The sequence below is a fragment of the Anolis carolinensis genome, chromosome 3 (assembly GCF_035594765.1).
Source record: "Anolis carolinensis isolate JA03-04 chromosome 3, rAnoCar3.1.pri, whole genome shotgun sequence".
Taxonomy (NCBI): domain Eukaryota; kingdom Metazoa; phylum Chordata; class Lepidosauria; order Squamata; family Dactyloidae; genus Anolis; species Anolis carolinensis.
The window spans coordinates 254616859-254643821 of record NC_085843.1 but is presented as its reverse complement, the minus strand read 5'-3'; the positions used below and the strand labels follow the sequence as shown (position 1 = coordinate 254643821).

The following is a 26963-nucleotide window of genomic DNA, read 5'->3' as shown; positions in this document are numbered from 1 at the left end:
AAAAGTAAGAATTTCTTAAATTTTTTTATTAATAGTCAAGAGAAGTTGTAAAAACAACCTTAGTATAAAGGCACAGGAGACAGTCTTGATAATCAAATTAAACAGTAACTTACAGTACAAAAGACAATTTTATGCACATACAAATCCCAAACATGTCGTTCAAAAATATTTCACCATTATTTGTGGGCAATGACTAAAAATATAAATTGTCCTTGTACAATAAATACTTGATAGGTGCAAATTGAAGAAAACTTATTGCTTTCCACATAGATGTTTTCCCTGTAGACTGAAAATTTTGGATTCTTTCTGTCATTAGAATCCTACATATCAGCACATTATTTCAAGAGGGAATAATGAACTCCAAACCCCAACCTCACAAGGAACATTTGGCAGCTGAACTGCCTCAATAGTTGGCAGTGTTTTCTGTTGTTTAAAGCCTACAACAATCATACATCTCATTCATCAGAATGTGTGGGTTAAATTAATATTGTGGTAAAACAAGGCCTTTTGTGGCAGGCTAGTGTTTTCTCTCATGTTAAAGTTTTGCTCAGTTCATGAACCAAAAGAAAGCCAATGAAAATCAGATGTGAATAAATGAAAAGGAATTCAGAGAACGTTAGACTTTCCAAAATAAGTAGCATTTCACACTGAAATCTAAATTATTTCAGTGGGACTCAAGAATGCCTCATGTTCTCTGGGTTGTCATATCAGAGGTGAAAAAAGGTTACCATGGCAAAAAAGAAGTATTTTGGATGAAGACAGTACAACAATTAAATGAAAGGAACTACACTGCAAAGACACAATGTGCAAATAAGCAGCTTTATATTATGACTATCAGCCCAAAGAGAAATTAATGAAAGACTCCGCAATTTATTTTTTTCAACTTTGAGATAATCTGCTTATTTTCAAAGCTTTGAAATGGAGTAGGCTTTTTCATTCTTTTCCTACTACTTTGCTCAGTTTGTATAGATTCATTTTCAGCACCATACTGATCATTCTCAGATCAAAGCCATCCTTTTTCACTTTAAGGAACTGTAGTTAGCTCTAGTCACTTGGCTCATTTTGTAACTAGGAGCCTTTCTTCAGGACAAGAGTCCCTGCATGTTAATCAAGACAAAGTCTGTAATTGTAATCATGAAGAAATAAAAGGAAAGCACACTTTAAAAAATCGTGTTAGTAATGATCCACTTTTTCATTCAACATCTGGTCCATGAGAGCAATGTCAGGGTACAAAAAACTCATCTGAAGTTCGCAAATTAAAAACTTAATGCAATGCAAGGCCTCTACAGTAAATGTGAAGAGTACTATTAAATAGTCAACCTCATGGTTGAATGTTCCGTAAACATCATTACATTGCAAATTCAGCAGAACTGTGAATAATGCAGAACAAATGCTAGCCTGCTAGGCATTTTCCCATTTGTGTCTTGATCTTCCTAGGCTTTTAACTAGAAGGAAGCTTCTTCAAAGAGTAAGTATAAACCTGCTGAAAACTGTCAGTGGGTTAGTGTCACTACAGTACATAATATTAAGTAACTAGAGACTGATACACAACCATTTTCTTTGGCTTGTGGTTTACTATACTAGTAAAGTTTGTTTTGACTTCATTTTAACTAAGTGTACTGCTTCCTTCCAAACAAATTTCTCACTGATATCCAAATCCCATTTAATTACAACTGATTTGATGCCACTGCTTTCAGTGGGTTTACTGTAAGCACAATTAAGTCTGAAATGAATCCTTTACTTTTATTAGCAGTTTCTTTAGCAGTTATTCCCTGTTGAGTGGACATTTATAAATACTGGAATAGAGATGGAATTTTATACTTATCCAATCTGTGAATCACTACCTGCAGATTTACAAAGTTTTCAGATGTAACTAATTTATGTTCACACAACAGTTAAGACTGCTTTTATAAGCATATCTTTAATAAGGCATACAAACAGTAAGAAACAATGGGGAAAACTCAACATAAAGAGTAATCATAGGAAACTTGTACTCAAATGGTACACAGCATTAGATGAAAGCCTACTAGTTTCAGGAACAAGGAACACCTAGGGCTTGTCAGCATGTACTTAAACACCACTTAAGTAAGTTGGGTGCAAGGGTGGGATGAGGACAACACAATGATGTCAGAAATAAAAGCCTTTAAAACAGGCCAGTATAACTTGACTTTCCAAGGAAGGACATCTGTCTCATAAAATTGTGGTACTAACGTAGGTTTATGTAAAGTCTTATTGATGTGAGTCAATTAAGTTGTCACTCCTCCCATGCAAGTCAAAAATAGTTCAAGCTGCAGTGAGATATGTAGCTTTGTCAGTTTATACAGAACACATCCTCCATGTACCATATTGATTTATGGATTTTTTCTTTCATTTTGCTTGATGTTCAGAACTCAATTGTCCATATGCTTTAGTCCCAGCATCAGAGTTTCTGATCATCTATGCATTATGAACTACCTCACATTATTACTTAGTCGGCCAAGGTATTCACGCAACTCTTTTGCAGCTTGGAATCTACCATATCGCTTCTTTGGATTGGCACATTCATCCAGCAAGGCCTCAAGTCGACCATCTTTGGCAATTTCAGCTGGAGGATCATGAAGCAGCCCTCCAGAAGTGCCACGCCAGGTGGCATGTCTTGATAAAAGGTTCTGGCAAATAGCATAGTAGTTATGGTCCACAGTGACCCGAGTGCACAATGTCTCCTTTGAGAAAGAGAGACAAGCTTCCTTATCACAGTCATCAAACTTGCTTTCGTACCATACATCCCAATTTTCAGGTTTATCTGTGAAATGCATAAAAAGAACAAAGTGAAGATAACAGGCCACAAAACAAAGTATTTTCCTGTTCTCTAAATCTCACTACTTTTTAGAGGTTAGAGTTAAAAACTACTAATTGTTACCTAAGAACATTTTGTGTACAGTCAGTTTACAGAGACTGTGTACCAGCCAACATTAATATTTAAAAGGTTTATCATGAGTCCACCAATATTAGCTGTTGTTTTCAATAGCTACAAAGTAGATACTTTGGGATAGCTCAAAACAGAAAATAATTGGAGTGGATTCAAGGAACTATGACCTTAATAAAGATTACTTATAAACTACCATATCAAATCTAGAAGAAAAAGCAGAGAAATATACCATGAACAGTTTGAATGTAATTACATCTAAAAGGTGGGGAAGTTGTTGAATGATCATGATAAAGTGAGCAACAGCAACCCTGAGTTATTTTATTCTGTTGTAGAATACCGCATACGCACATAGTAAACAATGTGATAGTTTCAACATGATCAAATATGCACTGCTACAACTATTCTTTAAGCATTTATTTCTGTATTTTGATAAAATCCAACATTTAAATTGTTTACATGGAAACACAGAACCCATAGTCATAAAATGAAAAGAAGTCCAACTTACTTTGTTTGATCAGCCTTTTATCTGCCACCAAAACGTTTTCTGCATCCACAATGATGACCTTCCCATCTCTAGGGCCTACTGCAAAGTTGTCAAAGCTGACATCAAGGAGGTAGAGTGCAAAGTCAAAGTCATTGTTTGTCAGTTGTTCTGCTATTTCCATTAACTGCCATGCCAGGTCAACTCGTTTTTCCCATGGGGCACTGAAGTAACTCCACAATTCTTCTCCCACATAGTTTACAGCCACCATTCTTCCACATGCTCCCAAATACTTTGCAAATGGCCATCCCTCATCAGAAGGGAAACTCTGGAAAGAGAAAGATCATTTAGTAATCCTGGGGAGGGGAAATACCCAACAAGATTCTAAGAAACAGGTCATATAAAAATCAGTTTTTAGGAAATAAAATATTTGATTTAGATTTTTACATGAAAATATATACATATACTTTCAATTAAAACTAAATCTCATCATAATCATGTCAGTTAAAACCACAAACTATTGCATAGATATGAAATGAATAATTATGAAAATGGTAATGTGCAGGCTGCTATCTAATTGGAGACCCAAGTCAAAATCTAAAATTATGTTTCATATACACCTTATACACATAGCCTGAAGGTAATTTTATACACAATTCTGTGCATGAAACAGTTTGTGTACACTGAACCACCTGAAAGCGAAGTGTTACTCTCTATGCTACCCATATGGACAATTTGAAGTAGCTTCAGATTTTGTAATATTTCGGATTTCAAGAAAAGGAGTACTCAAAGCTCTGATGGGGAAAATCTTTACATAAATTGGTGCTTTAAATGGAGCCCCAAGTGGTGCAATGGATTAAACCCTTGTGCTGGCAGGACTGCTGACTGATAGGTCAGCAGTTCAAATCCAGAGAAAACGGGTGAGCTTCCTCCTTCAGCTCCAGCTCCCCATGCGAGGACATGAGAAAAGCCTCCTACAAGCATGGTAAAACATCAAACATCCGAACGTCCCCTAGGCAATGTCCTTACAGACAACCAATTCTCTCACACCAAAAGCAACTTGAGGTTTCTCAAGTCACTCGTGACACAGGAAAAAATGCTTTAAATCAAATGTTCTTTTAGGAATTCAATCATAAAATAAACCTTGATTTAAATTGCCTGCCCTACTATAAAAACACATTTATACTCTAAAAATAAAGACTTGAATCATTTAGCTATCTGAGAATGCTATGGTCCATACCCTATAAGAAACTCTTCATTCCACCAATAGTAGGAGGGAAGTACACACATTATACCTCACAAGTAGCTTTGCAACTAAAGCCTGCCCTACAATCTTTCCCTCTTCTTCCCAAGTCTATCATTTCCTGTAAGTGAATAATCTACACACCTATGAATAAGAAATTCTTCACCCTCCAACAGCTTCTTATTATACAATTAAAAGTTGAAAGCTTCACTTATCTTACTGTAACAATGTCAATATTGTGGCTACAGCTATTCTAAATATAAGCTTTTATGTTCAATAATAGTGATTGATTTTTTTATAGTACCTGAGCTATCTTGCATATCTATGACACTTTACCTGTTAGTAAACTGGCCTACATGTTTTCAGATGCACTGACTTACCATCAGCTAATTTACACATTAATAATAATAATAATAATAATAATAATAATAACCATCATCATCACCATTTAATTTTTGTATCCCGCCTCCATCTCCACGAAGGGACTCAGGGCGGCTCACATGGGGACAAGCCCAACAACACAAGTTAAACACACAGAACAATCGATTAAAAACATTTTAACTACATAAAACAATAAAAGACATCAGCAGAATTAAAACCAGGATAATAACAACTAAACATTCAGGGGGTAAAATTGTGTAGAACTCTGAATAGGGCTCTTAGAAGGTATAAGGTATAATGTTACCAACTCATCACATCTGCATTTAGCCATTTGCACTACATTTTAACTATAGTATTTCAGTGAAACGTCATTTGAAAGTAAAAGCCCGTGATGCAATATTTCATTTTTTTTTCAAGTTTCCAAAAGACAGGGAAGACAGAAAAAGCTGTGTGTGTCCATGAATTAACACAGTGTTTCTTTAGACAGAGGTAGTTTGTCATTGCTTTCCTCAGAAATATAACCTAGGACTGCTATACTCTGATGGTCTTCAAGTACTAACCAGGTCTGAACCACCTTAGCTTACAAGATCTGATGCATCTGGTTATCTAAGTCCTTAACATTCCCTACTAAAATTGGATAATAGTAACAGTTACTCACAGTGCCTCGCCTGTTCTTTCCCTATATTTATGTTGTTAGGTGTATAAGCCACTTATTATCTAAGGAAGATATAATTCCTCTTCTCATTTTTATCTTCAAGATAATCTTGTAAGGATACATTAGGCTACAAAAGAAAGTAATAGCCCAGGATCAAACAGTGAACTGCATAGTCAAGTGGGAGATTATATCCAGTCTCCTTACTCTTAAGTCTGATACCCCAACAGTGCACGTACCATCCACATTGCAATATCTCCTATCTACTGATTTCTGCAAAATTTCCAATACTGTAAAAACCAACTAGGTTCTGATGAAATAATTATCTGATAACTTTATAAATTGTAAAAATACCAGCATTTTTGAAAATAAAACATAGATTTTTATTTAATTCAATGTATTAGTTTACGCAATCATATTGACCTTGAGGTCATCATTCAGGTTATAGCGGAATGTATTCTGTCTAGGTTGAAAGAATCTTCAAACACTCACCCAGAGAATTTCCCTCCTACTCAAAATCTAGACTCCACTTCCATCAGAAAGTGACATTTCCGACTGTTTCCCCATTTTAACTGTACTATGTATTCAAACATCAAGTAGTATCTAAATGAGCTACACCATCTTCTATCTTAGAGAGTCAATATAATATAGCAGCTTTATTATAACTGGGAGTTGAAGGCCAAAACATCCGGGGTCCCACAGGTTGAGAACCGCTGCCTTAGAGAAGTAGTTCTCAACCTTTGGGCCTCCATGTGTTTTGGACTTCACCTCCCAGATATCTTAACAGCTGGTAAACTGGCTGGGATTTCTGGGACTTGTAGGCCAAAACACCTGGAAGCCCAAAGGTTGGGAACCACTGTCTTAGAGGAAGGCAAAGGCAAACCTCCTCTAATCAACTCCTGCCAAGAAATACCTGACAAGGTTGCTCTAAATCATAGTCAAACTAAATGCACATAACGATGCAACAAATCATCTGACATTGCCCAAAAGTGAAACATCCTCCCTCACATCACAGAAGCTGATAAAGAGGGGAAACATGTTTCTGCACTTCAGGCTTTGTTAGAAAGCTAAAATAGGTCTATTTCTTTTATTCCACAATTTCAGATGGAATTAAGTGATGTAATTTACATGGCTGAGTATAGTAAATGAATTCGTATTAAAACAGACACTTGCTTTGTCAAAAATTTCTCCTCCTGTATATCAGTTTTGTACCTTTGCAATGGCCGTGCACAACTATAGACTAACGCAAATAGATCTAGAAATGACAGCACATACAGACAGATCAAGTGATAGCACATCAACATGAACTACTTGTCAAGCCTGTTATCTCCTTAGACTCAGACTTCTGATTAGTTGTAAAAGTGTAGCAATTCATCTTCCAGCTGTCAAAAAGACATTACAGGTGAACAACTTATTAAACTATTCAACATCACCACAGTAAAACGACAATATTGCACATAATCATTGTTATGAAGAATGAACTAAACTTAGGAGTTAGTTCATGCATAATGTAAACATATACACATTAGGTCATGCAGTTTTGGGGTCCATTTTCAGCTAACCCCTCATTCTGTTTACCAGGAAGTTAACTCGAATCAGGGGGAGTGTTGCAATTTTCATTCGCAAAGATTTGACCTATTAGATACAATGGGAAACTTTAAAGGCTTAACCCACAGTCATTTTAAAGCCTATCTGCATGAAACCTACCTCATTTTAGACCACATTTACAACTGCAGGCCTGCCAAGTTTCAGAACAATTCACCAATCCACTGATTTTTTTAGAATTATTTTATGTTTTTACCATAACATTTTAAAAAATAAGACAAATTGCAAGAGATAGTTCTAGGAGTTGTAACTGCTGGTTGTATCCATTTTCAGTCAATCAGAGCATCAACGCAACCAGGCCTTTTATTGGTTGAGAAACTGAGAGAAAAACTTCAACTCCCATCATGCTCCGACTTTTCAATGCTCGCCCACCCCTTGCATGTGCTGCTGGGAAAGCGAGTTCCCAGCAGGGCCCTCTCTGGAGGATGAGCCTATGGAACTTTTCCGCTGCCAGGACCCCTGCCTCAAGTATAATGCAAACTTAACTTCATCCTCTCCAATAGCGAATAAATCCGGCTCTCTTGACCCATTTGCCCAGCCTTTCAGTTCCCTCCTTCCCATTCAGTTTTTGAGGGATTACACAAAAGTGACCACTGAATATTACAAATCGATTTCGGTTAAACTGATCCGGGCCCAAGCCTAATACACATGGAGACTACTGTTAATATTTATAAACTGCCATTATAGACACCAACCTTTTCGCAGCAGCTTCCAATATAAATAAAGTATGAATAAGAAACTTCAAAATGAAATTATTAATATGACCCACCAATACAGTATCCAGCCCTGTAAAATACTAAAATCCAATAGTTACGAGTAAAACAAACACATAACAGAAGCTACAAACATTTCGATTCAACAGCTCAATAAAGCCTATTTAGGGAAATCATTTAGAAAATGTACTTTTAAAACCCTTCTTCAATGATACTGTCTCATCCCAACCAGCAACGTGTTAGAAACTTAAGAGATCCAAACTACAAATTACTTTATGAAATAATTTCAGCTGCTCTTATGTTAACTCAGAAAGAGACATGTTTAACGTTACTCAGAAGTACGTACCTCAAGCAAGCAGAAAAAGTATATCACAATGTGCTACTGTTTAATGTAGCATATTCCAGCAGTAGGCCAGGTATTGAGAACACTTGGCACTGAGGAAAAATGCTTTAATTGTCAAAGCAGAAATTTCAGGAAACAAACTCAGAAACCAAACCCAAAGAACATCTTGGCAGTACAGCAGTAGGGACTACCACACAAAAGAAATGAGGCCAAGCACCCAAAGGTTTCCTGGATTGTAGATAACAGCCCTATTAATTATATAATCAACATATATTTGCGGTAGAACAGTGTGAAAAGGCCACAGAGACATTTTGTAGAGCTCAACCAACTGCTAAGACCAACTCCCCATCACAAAATATGTAGGACTTTTATATCTGTCAAAGATGGCACATTGCAACTGCTGTTTGTCTGAGAGGAAGAGAGGAGCAGATAGTGAAGCAACATTCCTATTATATTCACTAGTGCACTACCCTTACAGACAGGAGATAATGCCTTCCATTTCACTATAACCTGCAAGAGACAGCCTGAAAAGAAATGGGATGAGATGGACCACCACCTCGCACACCCTGATACCAGCATACAAAGCTGGTAGAGTAGAACATTCATATAGTGAGGAGTAAGACAGGGTGGTTCCTTTTTAGCAGGGATAGGAGACTACTGACTTCTGGAATTTATTTGGGCAGTTGGAGACAAATAAATAATAGCTCAGGAAACTGGATGTTCACTTATAATTAAACCCATGATCAGCCCTAGAGTGAGTTTTCTTTCCAGTGCAACAACTGAGCTCTTAATGGCTCTTACACAAAACATAACTCCTAGTTTTTAAAACCTTCTGCAAGTCTTTATCTGGGAGATGGACAGGGAAACCATTTTGTTGTTAGTAAACTTTGGATCAAAAACACTAGCCTGTTCATTGGAAATCAACTAGAAATCTGTAAGCAGACCTTAATCTAGCTTCTGCTCAACCCTGCCCTACAATATGCTCTGTGGCATGCAGGATATAGAACACCAGTAGCAATAGTTAGTAATCTAGCAAAAGACACTTCACAAAAACCCCAATCAAGCTTTAAACTAACAGACCATAGACATGGGAAAACAAAATATTTGTTATCAACTTTAAGGAATTTTTCCTGCCACTGCAAAAATGATATATGAATATGATCAGGACACATTTGCTATTTCTACTCCAACGCCTAAAATGAGGAGAAAGGACTACATGGTAGCTTATTATTCCAAAATTATAGTTGTGCTTTGCTTGTGAACAACATAACATTGTGTAACTTCTAAAGATCCCAGCATCAAGATCAAGAAACATCTGTATGCTCAAAGTGCAATTAACAAAAAGAAAAGGCATTAAACTTTTTATCTCATTAAAAACCACTAATCTGCTCAGTAACTACTAGTTATTATCATAGGTCATGCTTTTTTTGTGTGACGAGAACAGCAACTTCAAAAACAATTTTTCTTACAGATCTTGCAAGACGACACTCACTTCCTCTCTCCCCATGCACACACAGATACTGGTGTGAATATCAGTTAATTCATATGTGCATTATGCCTAGCTATCAAATATGGAAAACCTTATTCGAACTGGTTTGGCTGGTTACCGATTTAAAATTGTTTTGATCTAAAACAATCTGCCCTGCTTAGCTAAGTGCATACTTGTGCAATATAAATATTTATCTCCCTTCGAAACACCTATGCACATTACAACGTACAGTAGAGTCTCACTTATCCAACACTCGCTTATCCAACGTTCTGGATTATCCAACGCATTTTTGTAGTCAATGTTTTCAATAAATCATGATATTTTGGTGCTAAATTCGTATATACAGTAATTACTACGTAGCATTACTGCATATTGAACTACTTTTTCTGTCAAATTTGTTGTATAACATGAGGTTTTGGTACTTAATTTGTAAAATCATAACCTAATTTGATGTTTAATAGGCTTCTCCTTAATCTCTCCTTATTATCCAACATATTCACTTATCCACCGTTCTGCCGGCCCGTTTATGTTGGATAAGTGAGACTCTACTGTATTACATTTTTAAAATTAAGAGCTACAAAAACATGGGTGTCATAATCATCACAATACTGTTCATTTGCTGTTACAGAATGATGAAGATACACTTGTTGATTGAGTGAAAAATTACTAATATGTGCTTCAAAAATATTTAAATTAAAAGGACACAATATTAAGGCCATTATGTATAATTAAAAGTAGTCAGTACACATGGTCAACAAAAATCAAGCCATAAACAAAAATTAATAACATAAATAGCAGAAGCAATGTCATTTTAAATTTACTTAGATGACACAAATATTAGCTCTCAACATAATTACTCTCCCTGCTCTAGCAGATTTGTGAATAATCAAACTTCCCATAAATAAGAAGACAGAATTATTTTTCTACCTCAACAGGATGGACTCAGATGAACAGTGACTGGCAAAAAGCAAGGTAAATGATATACAGCAGAATGTAACAAGCAAGCAGTTGTTGGAGAACCAACGGAATCTTACCAAAATAGTACTAAGCAAAATCATATTGTGTAGCACAGAACTCTATTTGTATTTCACTGTTAGATAACTAGCTATAATTGATTTCAGAATACTGAGCAGAGCCTGTTTGAATTACAGATAATTTAGATGGTAATATCTTGAAAATTCTTCCCTAAATTTTCCAAAGCATTTTCACAATATAGACTGCTTCATTTATGCCACTGAATCAAACAAATAAATTTGAAGTACATTAAGATACCTAGATTTACAAAAGTAAGCAAAAGAAAATTAGGTTTTTCTAAACACTAAGGAATATGAATGGTGTCCTGGTGAGAGATGTTTCTATCATAAAGCTTCTTCTCTCGCCTTTACAATCTCTTCAAATGTAGGTCAAGCTTAAATAATCTCAAAACTGGCTAAAATAAAAGCTGTCTGTTGTGGCAATGTGCACTTCATAAGCACTGCCACTTTACCAGTAATCCATACTCTAAATAGGCTTCAAACTAAGCCTCCAATCTCTGACAAAAAGTACTATAATCCAAGAATCACTACAGTTTAGTGGATTATTCAAGACACATTTCCCATTATAAAATCAAAGTTCAAGTCTTGTATTTATTGCCCAGTCATACTCATTAGTTGGACCAGTCTAACTTTCGAATCCCATTTAACCCCTTTCTTGATTATCACATTCTAATTGTAATCCAGACAATGAGAGTTTTTATATGTTAAGTTTTTAAAAATCTTTTCATACTTTTTGCAAACATATAATATGTATAGAAAAATCATCAACTTTAACTAATCCTGGTAGCATAAACAGTACCTTTTAGAAACGTGCTTATTTCCCAAACAGAACCTGAAATTAGCTTATACTATTTCATTGTGATAGTCTTTACAGGTTAAGTGACAATGTTGACAAGATTTTGAAGAAGTTAAGAGATTATCGAGAAAAGGATTTCCTGAGTCCAATTACAATTTGGGAAGGCAATGGCAAACCTCTGAACAAATCTTGCTGATAAAACACTATGACAGAGTTGCCTTAGGGTCACCACTGGTCAGAAATGATTTGAAGGCACACAACAAAGTATCATAATCAACTATCCTGCACAGAACCAACAGCTAAGACTGCATGAAATAAAAAGCTACTTTTAATTTTCCCAAAAGTGAAAAATGGAAATATTATTTGCGCATCTTAAGTTGCATTTTATGCATGCATGCCTGAAAAAGGATATCTAGAAGCACTATGATGCTTATGCCTGTGTAGGCATTTGTAGAATTATGCTCTTAATGTAATAACTGGCACCCACTAACAAGTCCTCTGAAAAATGTTAAATTTAAAAATATGTTCTACAGAAAAGTTAGTACATTTCTGAAACCAAAAACAAAGCACAACACTTGCTGGGCAGGTTCCCCAAGAAGTCGAAAGCAAACTTTATAAAGCATTATCAAACAATCAGCCCTCAAACTATAATCAATTTATATATATAAAGGATTAAAAAAAATTTGGCCTAGGACAAAACAAAAAAACTACACATCCCAGAAACACTAAACTTGGCAACACAACCCCTCATCCATGCCTCTACATTCATACAACAAAAAGAAAAATAAAGTCCTAATTAGAAGGAAAGGAATAATTGTTTTTTATCCAATTGCTTTTATCACTTGGTCTCCTAGCAACCTACTCAGCCCAGGGGACAGGCACAGTTAGGCCTCTTCCACACTGCCTATAAGATACAGATTATCTGATTTTAACTGGATTATATGGCAGTGTAGACTCAAGGCCCTTCCACACAGCTATATTACCCATTTATAATCTTATATTATCTGCTTTGAACTGGATTATCTTGACTCCACACTGCCAGATAATTCACTTCAGTGTGCATTTTATACAGCTGTGTAGAAGGGGCCTCATATTATCCAGTTCTAAGCAGATAATATAAGATTATAAATATACAGTAGAGTCTCACTTATCCAACATAAACAGGCCGGCAGAACATTGGATAAGTGAATATGTTGGATAATAAGAAGGGATTCAGGAAAATCCGATTAAACATCAAATTAGGTAATGATTATACAAATTAAGCACCAAACATCATGTTATACAACAAATTTGACAGAAAAAGTAGTTCAATGCTCAGTAATGCTATGTTGTAATTACTGTATTTACAAATTTAGCACCAAAATATCACAATGAATTTAAAACATTGACTATGAAAACATTGACTACTAAAAGGCAGACTGCGTTGGATAATCCAGAACACTGGATAAGCGAATGTTGGATAAGTGAGATTCTACTGTAATATGAAATAATTACTGTGGTAATCCAGTCCAACCCAATTCTGCCATGGAGGACACAATCCAAGCACGCCCAACAGATGGCCACCCAGCCTCTCAATAATAATAATAATAAGAAGAAGAAGAAGAAGAAGAAGAAGAAGAAGAAGAAGAAGAAGAAGAAGAAGAAGAAGATCATACAATCATAAGGTTAGCAGATACCCCTAAGGATCATCCAGTTCAACTTCCTTATATCATGCAGTAGGACACAATCCAACCACTCCTGACAGATGGCCATCCAATATCTGCACAATAATAATACACATCGAATCACAGCATCAGACAGTTAGGAGACACCCTTAAAGGCCATCCAGTCCAACCCAATTCTGCCATGCAGGACACAATCCAAGCACTCCCAACAGATGGCCACCCATCCTCTCAATACTAATACTAATAATAACAACATAATACAATCCTAAGGTTTGGAGTGACCCCTAAGGATCATCCAGATCAACTTCCTTCTACCATGCAGGAGGACACAATCCAAGCACTCCTGACAGATGGCCATCCAGCCTTTACATAATAATGATGATGATGATGATGATGATAGAAGCACAGAATCCAAGAGTTTGGAGAGACCCCTAAGGGCCATCCAGCCCAACCCTTTCTACTATGCAGCAGGACCCAATCCAAGCATTCACAACACATGGACAACGTATAAATACTATACAATACTACACAGGGACATAGACCCCCTCTACCCTCACCACTTTCACAGTACACAAACAACCAAATGCATACTAAACATAAAGACAACCATACAACAGACATTCAATACCACCACTACCTCAACAAGTTCTCACCAACACCACCAGACAACGCCACAGCAATGCATGGCCGGGCACAGCTAGCAAGTTATATAAGGATAATTCTTAGTTTTAAGACCAGTTACTTATATACTAAGGCAGCATGAAAGTTAGTTAATTAGAGGGTCAATGTGACATAGTGATTTGAGTGGTAAACTAAGACTCTGGAAGACCAGAGTTTGGATCTGCACTCAGCCATGGAAACTCATTTGGTGACCATGGCAAATCACACATTCTCAATCATAGAAGAAGACAAAGAACAAATCTTGCCAAGAAAAGGCCATGATACATTCACCTGAGGGTGCTATCAAGCTGAAAATGATTTGAAGGTACACAACATTCATAGGGATTTCCTTCTAAAGCAGAAAACTATGGCTACATTAAGTTTATAATGCATTATAGTACTTCCTATTGAGCTTCAAAACACACCTCCCTCAGAAACAGTATTTATATTAAACCACTTTACTCTCCGACTATTACTACTAATACTGAACTTTTTATAAACAGAAAAAGTATCTAGAATTTTCTTTAAATGAAAAGCTGCAACTGAAACCAATACCGACAGAGTTTTAATGTCAACTATCTTGCAAAAGGCCTGTCTAGCTTTCAAGTTAATGGCAGCCCTTTAAGAAATGTTAAAGACATACACCAGCTGGTTCATACCAAGTCACTAAGCAGCTGAACTGAGCACCAGCTGTTTTAACACTCTACTTTATCCTGCTTTGTCAGCCATCCTAGGTTGAGGAAATAAATCAACCATTAATTTTACATATTTATTGCTAAAAGGAAATTTACTTGAGAACCATAACTGGTGAAGACAAAAGTTTATCAGTACAACTTAATGTGCTTTTATTTTTTTTTGGTAAAATGACATTTCTCTAAGTTAAATGTTATCTGCACTGAAGTCTCCTAATGCAACACCATGGTGTGTCATCTAAACGATTTATTTCCTGAATTACCCATCTGATTGAAATACAGTTTCATAAAAAGATAACATTCGCTGGCAAATGCCTAAAACTGAGAAAAAAAATGTTAGCAAGAAAAAGTGCATATCTGGTGGTTACACTACATCTCTACAGATTTTTATTTTAAAAAAATACTGAACATGTAACTACGTATTAACATACAATAAAAGAGCAAGTCGGTGCTGCCATGGATATCAGGACAAAATTATTTAAATGCTTAAATTTAAAGTAACAGGGTGACTATAACATGAAGTTGCTTGTCTTTAGCTACAGTGCCATCAAGCCTGCTACCTGAGCAATGAATTTCAACATCCATGATTATTGGGCAAGGTAGAGTTTGCCAAAAAGAAGATCTTTAAAACAGCAGACTGTAAAAAAAGAGATGCCTATTATTTTCAAAGATACAAACTCACCTGAACGTTAATATAAAAGCAAACTTACACTTCATGCAGCCATAAAGAAAACAAGAGTTCTAATTTTAAAGACAATTTAGCTGAATGTTCAAAGCCACCATAATCCCATAATGACAAAAATTATATCAAACTATATTTTACTATTTCAATAATAGTGTCTAAACATTTTAATAAAAAAAACTTTAAAACAATTGGTGCTTACTCCCAGGATTGTGTATCTGGGTTTAAGACTATTTAAGCAGTAGACATTGGTAGGGAGCCTGTTCAGTATGTGGGTGTTTGTATTTCTGTGCTCTTGCAGCTAATGAAAGTAACAGGAAAAAGGTTGAAGAAGCCAGGCACCCTCTGCCCCCCCCCCCCCCCACAGAGTTTAACCCACTGAATCAAATTTCAACTGATTTAATACAGTCGGCTATACAAAATATAACTTGGATTTACCCTTATGGGCTGAATTAGTATCCTTAAGAAAACACCAAGGTCTAAACACCACTTCCACGCTATTTCAAAAAGTCAACATGGAGAGCAAAAATGTTTGCAGTGTTGCTATCTGTGGGACAGAAATGCACAAACACAAATCTCCATGAAGATTAGTTCTATATATTGGGTTTCCAGTACATACTTTAAAACATTTGTATTTTTTTAATTTACCCAATTCAAATATAAGCAGAATATAGAAGATATCGAGAAAGAAGAATGCTTGGACCTACAGTATTTTACAAGAACCCTTCAATGTTTATGCCATAATGAAATATCTCCTATCTTTACCATGTCTCTAACTGGTGGTCTGGACTGATACCAATCTATGAGCCTTTGATGAGTTTTCAGGAAAGATTAATTGTACAAAATTAACACAAATATAGCTCCTAGCCAAGCACGGAAAAACTGGCTGGCTCTCACTTCATTTAGTAAAAGTACTGCTATACATTACTTTCTATTGGCTTTTCTATAGGTAAATCCAGAAAGCTTTTAGTGGGGAGTTATCCCGCAGGAAGAACTAAACTGACAGTGTATCTACACTATAAATGTAATGCAGTTTGACACCACTTTAACTGCCACAATTCAATGCTAAGGAATCATGGGAGTTGTAGATCTCTGCAATGGAATCCTAGGATTTATTGTTTGGTGATGCACCAGCACTCTTTGGCAGAGAAGGCTAAAAAGACCTTACATAACTAAACTCCCAGGATTGCATAGCATGGAACAAGTTGGTTAAAGTGGTGTCAAACTGCATTAGTTCTACAGTATAGATGCACCCCAAGTCTCCCTTAGAAAATAACATGCAAGAAAGTTATCACTATCATTTTCGGCACATCAGGAGCCCAGAAAGAAGAGACACTGAGATAGAGTGTAGAATTAAACCAAAACCGGGCTGATCCAGAAAAATGACAAAGCCTTATAAGCAGCATTTGTAGCCACAGGGTTGCAACTATAGAATTGACCATATGGACCTTGGACCTGCACCCACCCCCAAAATGATGTGGGCAAAATTGGACAACCGTGATTCCTATGTAGTTGAACCACCTTAGGAATTCTCCATCTTCCATTCTTCTGGTGGAGCACTGAGAATGATCAAGACAACAATTTTTATCCAGCCCTCCCAGGAATAGTGAAGGCTGCTTGCCATCTATCCTATGTTCATTAACTTGGGAGTAGGGGACACTGAAAACATAGGGCACACTTATCAGTACCTGATGAGTATCCGATGTCTAAAATACCTGAGATCAGAAGTATTTTGGATTTAGGATTTATTTTATTGGATTCTGCATATACATTAATAATGAGAAACGTTGGAGATGGGACCCAAACCTAAGCATGAAATTCTTTTTTGTCTCATATGCACATTATATACATAGTATGAAAGTAATTTTAAACAATATTTTAAACCATTTTTTGTACATTGGTGTACTTGAACCACCTTAACCACCCGGGTGGACAACTATGGAGCATTTTGGAATTCTGAATAAGGGAAACTCAACCTGTACATAATGTGTTTAAAAGAGTCTTCATATGATGATAAAAGATAGGGAAAGGGATTTCCATGTCCACATTAGTAGGCAAAATTATTCCTGGTCAAACAACTCTAAGTGCTTCCTCAACAAAAAAAACAAACCCAAAACACATTCAGGAGGTTCCTGCCTTATTAGCTGCTAGGAAAGACAGATGAACTAAGCGATCCCTACAAGGACACTGATGGAGTAGCAGTTTGGATGGTGCTCTCCACTAGTCCAATCCCTAGCTACACTGATCATTTAATACAGTTTCAAAGCAGTATGTGCAGATGATTACACAGGAAATCGTGGAACCAGTTTGAGGCTCAGATGGAGGTTGCACAAACCACAAAGCACTGATGCAGACTAAGGGCTTTCTTTCGCCCACTTCTGCCTGAGTTTGTTGTTTGAAGCATTAAAGCAGAGCTTTCCAAACTGTGTGTTGTGACATGTTAGTGTGTTGGCTGCAGAGTATAAGTGTGTCATGAACTGTAACAAGAAGCCTCTTGAAATAAGCCTATGTGAAATAAGCAGTAAATTATATACATTTTTTTAAAAAATGAAAGGTTTTCATGAGAGAAGTTATGTGACCATACATTTCGGTCTACCATACATTTGTGTCTACCATATGATCCAGTTCAAACCAGATAATCTGGACTTTATATGGTAGTGTAAGAAGGGGCCTGAGTCGCGAAATGATGCATGTCTAAAGAGGTATGCCACCAACACAAAAGATTTGGAAAGTTCTACAGGATCAATACAAGTGGGGCTGGACAGAGCGTAAATTCTCACTCTCTACTTGCAGCAGGAGGGGCTCCATACTGCATTATAAATGGTCAGTGTAGATGGAACCATAGCTCAATCCTATGGAATACAGGCAGTCACTGAGTTACAAACATCCAACTCACAAACAGCTCATTGTTAAGAACTGAGCTGAGACAACAGGATGTGTGAGAAATCTCCACCTCGGAAGGTAAATTCACTCCTGAAAAAATTATCATGGGGAAAAGGTGTCTCCACCGAAGCTTTCTCACTAAGATTTCTTTCCACAAGCCAACTTTTCAAAATCCAATCATCACAGGAACAGAAAGTACAGTGCAATCTTCTTACCAGGGGCACAGACAACAAAATAAACACATCAGGGGTTACTAACCCTTCCCTATGCTATCCAAAGCTACTATATTTTATATATAAGGCACGGGCAAACTTGGGCCCCTCCAGGTATTTTAGACTTCAATTCCGACAATTCCTAACAGCCTACCGGCTGTTAGGAATTGTGAGAGTTGAAGACCAAAACACTTGGAGGGCTCAAGTTTGCCCATGCCTGTTTTGTGTGTGTGTATTATTTATTAATTTGGGAAATGTCTATATCGCCTGTTTTCCAAGGACTCAAGTAAAAACAGTCTAAAAATTCACAAGGAAATGTAATATTATAAAATGTAAATCTTAGGCTTCTGTCACCATTAATTCAAAGCTATTCCACATAGGAAAGGACATGAGGGTGGGGGACTGCTCTGATTATTTCTGACAGGGCATTCCAGATTTATTCCAGATATATTTATTATATATATAATGGCTGAAGTTACACTTTTAAAATGTACCTGTTCCTACTTGCATAGGAATTCAACTTGAGTAAAACCACAGAATCCTTTACGGTTCAGGTCCAGCCTATTTGCATGACCACGTCACCCCCTAGGAACCAACTCAGGACTTGTGGTCCTCCAGGGATACCCTTACCCTTCTCACAGTCCCACCATTCTCACAAGCACGGCTGGTGGGAATGAGGGAAAGGGCCTTCTTAGTAGTGGCTTTAGAATGCTCTCCTTTAAAAAATCAGACAGGTTCCCTCTCTAGCTATCTTTAGAAAAGAACTAAAAACCTGAATGTGGAAGCAGGCTTTCAAAAATGGTTGATTGCTTTTCATTATGACGGTAGTCTTTTAGCCTTGTCAATACCTATGGGTTTTTAACTGGCTTTGCCTCCGGAGTGCAGTATGTTTATAAACCCAGTACAATTTTTATTTATTGTGATATTGTTTTTTAAAAATCTTGTTTATGATTATCAGTTATATGTGATCTTGTCTTTTTGGTTTCTTCTTATGTATTTATCATTATTTGATTCTGTTTTGAACCACCCTTGTGGAAAGGGGCGGGATATAAATAAAACTTATTATTGGGTTGCTGTGAGTTTTCCGGGCTGTATGGCCATGTTCCAGAATCATTCTCTCCTAACGTTTCGTCCACATCCATGGTAGGCATCCTCAGAGGTTGTGAGGTCTGTTGGAGACTAGGCAAATGAGGTTTATATATCTAAGGAAGTTCTGGCGTGGGAAAAAGAACTCTTGTCTGTTGGAGGCAAGTGTGAATGTTTCAATTAATCACCTTAATTAGCATTGAAACGTCTTGCAATTTCAATGCCTGGCTGATTCCAGCCTGAGGGAATCCTTTGTTGGGAGGTGTTATTTGACTCTGATTGTGTCATGTCTGGAATTCCCCTTTTTCCAGAGTGTTGTTCTTTATTTATTGTACTGATTTTAGAGTTTTTTCATACTGATAGCCAGATTTTGTTCATTTTCATAGTTTCCTCCTTTCTGTTGAAATTGTCCACATGCTCATGGATTTCAATGGCTGGTTGTCAGAGTGGTCCAGGATTTCTGTTTTCTCAAATAATAGACTGTGTCCAGGTTTGGTCATCAAGTGCTCTACTTATGGCTGACTTCTCTGGTTGAGTTAGTCTGCAGAGCCTTTAATGTTCCTTGATTCGTGTTTGGGTGCTGACAATCAGGGCCAGCTAACACCTCCAAACAAAGGATTCCTTCCAGGCAGGCATCAGCCAGGCTTTGAAACTGCAAAGCTTTTCAATGTTAATCAAGGTGATTAATTGAAACATTCTCACTTGCCTCCAAACGAATAGAGTTCAAAGTGTTATCTAAGGCTTTCGTGGCCAGAATCACTGGGTTGCTTTGAGTTTTCCGGGCTGTGTGGCCATGTTCCAGAAGCATTCTCCCCTGATGTTTCGCCCACATTTATGGCAGGCATCCTCAGAGGTAATGAGGTTTGTTGGAAACTAGGCAAATGAGGCTTATGTATCTTTGGAATGTCAAGGGTGGGAGAAAGAACTCTTGTCTATTTGAGGCAAGTGTGAATGTTGCAATTAATCACACTGACTAGCACTGAAAAGGTTTGCAGGAGAGAATGGTTCTGGATCATGGCCATACAGCCCGGAAAACTCACAGCAACCCAGTGATTTCAACCATGAATGCCTTCGACAACACAAAGCCACAGAAGCCATCCCAGTTCGGTGAGACATGGGAAGAGGCTAAAGACTTTGCCAAACGATGTATAGCGGTGAGCGCGGGTCCCGTCCCGTGCGAGCCCTACCTGCAGGACGAGGGGCTCCGGGTTGAAGGCGAGCGTGATGAGGAGCTGCATGCGCTCGGCGTCCTTGAGGTTCCGGAGGAGGAAGCTGCCGGAGTCCTTGGTCTCGGCGTAGCGGCGGACGAGGCGGTCGAGCAGGCGCTGCGAGGGGCAGTGCACCAGGTCGGACCAGCCCTCCACGGCGTCGGGGGTGAGGAGCCGGACGTCGCCGTTGATGGCGGCGAACTCGGTGGCGTGCAGGGCCTGCGGGAGGTCGCAGCGCCCCCTGGCGGCGGGGCCTCCCCCCGCGGAGGCGCGCCGGCAGATCTTGGCGTCGAGCTCGGCCAGCTCCCGCGCGGAGCCCAGGCGCTTGAGCACGACGCGGCGGCTGCCCTCGCGGGGCTCCCCGTAGCGCGCGAAGAAGACGTTCTTGACGTTGAGGAAGTCGAGGAGGCGGAGGCGGCCCCAGCTCTCGAGCCGCAGCTGCCCGTTGAGGAACTTGCGGCACCAGCTGGTCCCCCAGCAGGCCGGGCACTTGTTCAGCTGCAGGAACCGCCGCTCCGAGAGCTCGTTCCGCTGGAGGGAGGCCAGCAGCGAGGGCGAGTTGAGCGCCAGCGCCGCCGCCAGCAGGGCCAGCGCCGCCAGCTTCACGTAGCGGTACAGCCTCCCCAACTTCAGCGACACCAGGCGGAGCATCGTCCGTTTCACCACGACGCCTCGGCCGGGCCGGGCCAGCCGGCGGGGGGACACCGAGCGCGCCCCCGGCTGCCCTTCCCCTCGCGCGGCCCCTTCCCTCAGCGACGCTCCGGCACCAATACACTCCCCACCGCGAGGCTCGCCTGATAAAAAGGCAGCCAAGTTACTAAGGGAGGCGGGGAAGGGGCGGGATCCCAGGCGGCCACGCCCCCTCTTTTGGAAAGGGGGAGGAGCTACAATAACCGCCGCTGCCCAGCCGTTAAGGTGGCACGCACGCGCACGCCTCAGGGTTTTGGTTTGGGTCTTTTTTTTTTTTTTAATCCTCGCGCGCTCCCGTTGAAAGGCGAGAGGTGACGCGCCTTACTCTCGTGGAGAGAGGCACTCAGCGAGGGAGGAAAAGGGGCGTAGCCAACATTCCGAAGCCGGGGATGGATTGGCCCCATCGTCGTTGCTAGGCCCCGCCCCTTCCACCCAAGCAACGCTATATAAGCCGCTGCCGGGATAGTTTCCCTGTTGTATTTTCCACAGAATTCCTGAGCGAGGAAAGAGGGAGGTAGGCAGGCAGGAGAGCTGCCTCCGCCATGTTGTCTTTATTTAAGCGGGGGGAAGGGCGGAGTTAGGCAAGAAAGCGCTCCTTGTGCCGTTTCTCTCGCCTTTGTTTTTCGTGGGGGCTTCCTAAAGAGCGTACGACGCCGGCTTGAAAGAAGCCGAGTGCCCAGAAGCAGGCTCTTCAAGCGGGGCCGCATAAAAGCTTCAGAAGAAATAAGCTAATTTTTAGGAAAGCATATATTTATCCCTATTCGTTTCTCTGTGAAAGGAGGAGCACGTCAGATCTCTCCATAGATAAGGCTGCCCAAGGACCTCATCACGCTAGAGCTTGGATCCACTTTGAATACACTTTAAATCCACTTTAGGGAGGGGCCTTTAAACAGCTCAGCCAGACAGGTCCTGCGCCTCACCAAACTACAAACCCCAGAATTCTGTAGAGGCAGAAACCGGATTTAAAGTGAATCCATGCTGTAGTCTGATGACGCTGTCAGATTCTTATATGGAGTAAAGCTTCTAGATCTCTTCCCCCCCCCCCCTCTTTTTGATAAGAGGAGCAGGCTGAGAGCTGCACTGTATAAGGTCGATATATAGTAGAGTCTAACTTATCCAACATAAACAGGCCGGCAGAACGTTGGATAAGCAAATATGTTGGATAATAAGGAGAGATTAAGAAAAAGCCTATTAAACATCAAAATAGGTTATGATTTTACAAATTAAGCACCAAAACATCATGTTATACAACAAATTTGACAGAAAAGGTAGTTCAATACTTAGTAATGCTATGTAGTAATTACTGTATTTATGAATTTAGCACCAAAATATCACAATGCATTGAAAACATTGACTACAAAAATGTGTTGGATAATCCAGAACGTTGGATAAGTGAGACTCTACTGTAGTTAATTATGGATCTTAGGAGTTGAGGCTGAATGGAGGATACGGATCAGACCCTTTGAGAAGAGAGAAATATATGTACAGTAGGTTAATCCCTTCTCTGAAATACTCCCAAAATTGTCCCCATCTGCGACTGAGATAGTGATAGTAATAGGTTGTTGTGAGTTGTTTGGGCTGTATGGCCATGTTCCAGAAGCATTCTCTTCTGACGTTTCGCCTACATCTGCGGCAGGCATCCTCCGAGATAGTGAGGTCTGTTGGAAACTAGGCAAATAGGGTTTATATATCTGTGGAATGTCCAGGGTGGGAGAAAGGACTCTTGTCTGGGTTGCTGTGAGTTTTCCGGACTGTATGGCCATGTTCCAGAAGCATTCCCTCCTACAAACCTTTTCAATGCTAATCAAGGTGATTACAGTAGAGTCTCACTTATCCAATAAATGGGCCGGCAGAATGTTGGATAAGCAAAAATGTTGGATAATGAGGGATTAAGAAAAAGCCTATTAAATGTCAAATTACGTTATGATTTTGCAGATTAAGCACCAAAACATCATGTTTTACAACCAGTCTGCAACTTGTTTGGGAGTGTGGCTACACTTGTGTTGTTGTTGGGCATGTTGGTCTGCTGCACGTTGTTGCCTAGAGCTGTGGATCCAGGCAGGAGGCAGACTGTTAGATAATAAAGAATGTTGGATAAGCCAGGCTCTACTGTAATTGCAACATTCACACTTGCCTCCAACAGACAAGAGTTATTTCTCCCACCTTGGACCTTCCAAAGATATGTAAACCCCACTTGCCTAGTTTCCAACAGACCTCACAAACTCTGAGGATGCCTGCCAAGATGTGGACAAAACGTCGGGATTCCCAGAGTTTGTGAGGTCTGCTGCAAACTAGGCAACTGGGATTTATATATCTGTGGAGTGTTCAGGGTGAGAGAAAGAACTCTTGTCTGCCAGAGGCTATTCAATGTTAATCAAGCTGGCCAGTTGCAACATTCACTCTTGCCTCAGGCAGACAAGAGTTCTTTCTCCACCCTATACATTTCACAGATATGTAAACCCCACTTGCCTAGTTTCCAACACACCTTGCAACCTCTGGGGATGCCTGCCATAGCTGTGGGTGAAACGTCAGGAGAGGATGCTTCTGGAACAGGGCCATACATCCGGAAAAACTTGCAGCAACCCTGACAAGAGTTCTTTCTCCCACCCTGGACATTCCACAGATATATACACCCCACTTGCCTAGTTTCCAACAGACCTCACAACCCAGTTATTCCGGCCGTGAAAGCCTTTGACAACATAGTGATTGTAATATTTGTAACCTTTTCCTTGCTTATCATATATCTCCCTAAATGGAATAATTTTGCTTGCTTAATCTAAAAATGTCCATATTAAAGCCCAATGCAATGCTCTCAATTCTATAGCTACAGGTTGAGCATCCATAATTCTGAAGTACTCTAGAGTTTCTACATTGTGGCTGAGATAGCAGCAGTTTTGCTTTCTGATGGTTCAGTGTACACAAACTTTGTTTCAGGCTGAAATTATTATAAATATGGTTTAAATTTACCTTTGGGCTATGTGTGTAAGGTGTTTACAAAACAAATTTCAGGCTTGGATCCCATCTGATATCTCATTATGTACAGGTATTTCAGAGTCCAAAAATCGCGAACACTTCTGTTCCCAACATATTTGGGATAAAAAGGATGCTCAGCTTACATCTGAGGTATAGATGCTTCAAATATAGGCTGAATCTATCCTGCCATATGATGCACTTTCAAACTGCATTATATAGTCAGTATAGAGAACCCTTAGAATTCAGTTAAAATGTATTATATTGCTCTATACTAACTGTGTAATGCAGTTCCAAATAATGCAGTGTAGATTCAGCCCTAGTCTGATCATAACCCAGCTAACCTATATTCACTGGGGCTGGTTCAAGATAGGTTTGTTGGTAGCATGCTATAAACTTTAAGATCCTAAATTTTAGCAACTGAAACTGTGTTTTAGTTGAGGATGTTTTAAGTTTTGCAGAAGTGAAAGATGCAAACGCTGGTATAATAAGCATCACTTATTAAAATAGCCCTGGTTATATATGGAAGTGCTTACTAGGCAGAAAATTGGTTGTGCTAAAAGCAGTCCTTCCTCTTATTTGGTGTGCAGCAGATCCCTGCTTGTGGCACCAAGAAACTCTTGCCAAAGTGTATCTTGTATTCCAATAAAACTGGTCCAGAATTGTACTCAGCCACTTCAGAAATCAAGTGATCAGTACATGAATTAATGTAACCTTTACTTACATAATACAGCAGAGGGCAAGGCTAATGATAGTCCAAATTGCTAGCTTCCCCATCAACTGGATGCTTAAAAATAAATAAAGCTTGCATCATCCTGCAGTTGGATGTTGTTGTGATTGTTTTTTTAAGTTTGTTTTTAAATGCCAAGGTTTTCCTGGAACAGGAGCAAGGGCAGGATGACAATTTCAGCTTTCAGGCTTTTTTTAAAAAAAACTGCTGTAGTGTAAAATAGAAGGCTTAGTACTTTTGTGCTTTAATTTGAAATATCTGTTTAGACCAGGCATGGGCAAACTTTGGCCCTCCAGGTGTTTTGGACTTCAACTCCCATCTGTTAGGAATTGTGGGAGTTGAAGTCCAAAACACCTGGGGAACTGAAGTTTGCCCATACCTGGTGCAGGCAGTAAAATGGGGGAATGTGTTAATAGATGGAAGACAGGCCACCAATGGAAGGAAAGCCATGTGTTCCTCAAGTTCATTGAAAAAGAGCAATATAAATATAATTCATTGACACTGATGTACATAACATATATATTTCTTATCTGCAAAATGATGCATACTTATGCAGATTTCTGTTTATCAATCTTTCTTCACATTGGCATGTGTAGTCAAAAGTTTGATCTCATTCCAACCTCAGCAAAAGGATGAGATTTACCACGCCAGTTACACAGGGAAGAGATTATGTTTTCATAATCACAAAGCATAGCCACAGCAGACCCTATCCTTCAACCAAAATGACTACCAGGGCAAATTAAAAATGGTTAATTTCTTAGCCTGCAAATTTCCAATCTATATAAGAAAATGTAGGGGGGTGATGAGGAGGAGGATGAAGTTCAGCATATGCAGGCTGCTCTTCTCTCCCTCAGAGGTCAGAGCCATGTAAGTTGGCCTGGCACCAGCCACTGAATCAAAAATAGTTATTTGCATTTGTGTTGAGTTACAAATTGTAGTGATTTTATTGATTAGCCCTTAGGCCATATCACAGTACCAAACCAAACAAAAAGGCTTGATAAATAAATAAAACACTTGTAACAATACAGTAAATAAATATAATAAACTGAATCATGTTTCCATATCACTAATTACATGACAACAATTACAAAATAAAACATTTTAAAAGCACATTAAAATATTTTTAAAATCCCGCGAAGGAATGTAGAAACAATCAAAGAATCAGCGACTGTGTCTATCTGATCCAGCAAACATGGCTGATCACCACCAGGTTTAAGATGAATGCATTTGGGTTATGGCAAGGGCCGAAATAGTTACAGCTTTTGCAAAACCAGCAGCAACCTATGCAGGAATGAATGCCAGGATTTTGGCTTGTCTGGACAAGGCCTGCCTGGAAGCATTCACATTCAACTGTTGTAGATACGGCCTGCCCATTATAGGTCTTCACATTGGCAAACTTTAACAAGATAGTGTTGTGTGCCATCAGGTTATTTCCATTTTATTTTTGACTGGGGTGGTGGTTCTTGGCAACATTTGTTCAGAGAAGGGTTTCCTTTTCGTGCTATGAATGTGAATTGTCTAAGGTCACCCTGTGGGGATTCAAACCTTCCTGGGATTCAAATCCTGCTCTTCAAGGTCATAGTCAACCCTCAAAGCATTTCACTACACTGGCTCTTTGCACAGGGCATACAATGTGCAAAAACAGCTCTCCTTATTCCTGCAGCATTACTGAACAGTGAAAACTGGCAAGTGCAGCATTCACTCCTTCTAAGCTCATGAGACGTTTCACTCTAATAAAAAATAATATCCATGAAGCCAGTTATATAACAAATATAGCTTGCAGAGTATTTTGCAAAATTAATACTTTCATAATATCCTTCTTTAAAACTTGTTGACAGAAT

General features: G+C 39.0%; 1 protein-coding gene across 1 annotated transcript; it reads right to left on the bottom strand.

Annotated features, from left to right (window-relative positions):
- Window positions 1-8: 8 nt before the first annotated feature.
- dipk2a (divergent protein kinase domain 2A) lies at window positions 9-21562 on the bottom strand. The gene is made up of 3 exons (XM_062976644.1): window positions 20712-21562; window positions 3414-3717; window positions 9-2782 (listed from the first exon to the last, which is right to left on the bottom strand). The coding sequence occupies exons 1-3, from the start codon at window positions 21381-21383 to the stop codon at window positions 2451-2453; spliced, it is 1308 nt and encodes a 435-aa protein (XP_062832714.1). The 5' UTR covers window positions 21384-21562; the 3' UTR covers window positions 9-2450.
- Window positions 21563-26963: the final 5401 nt, after the last annotated feature.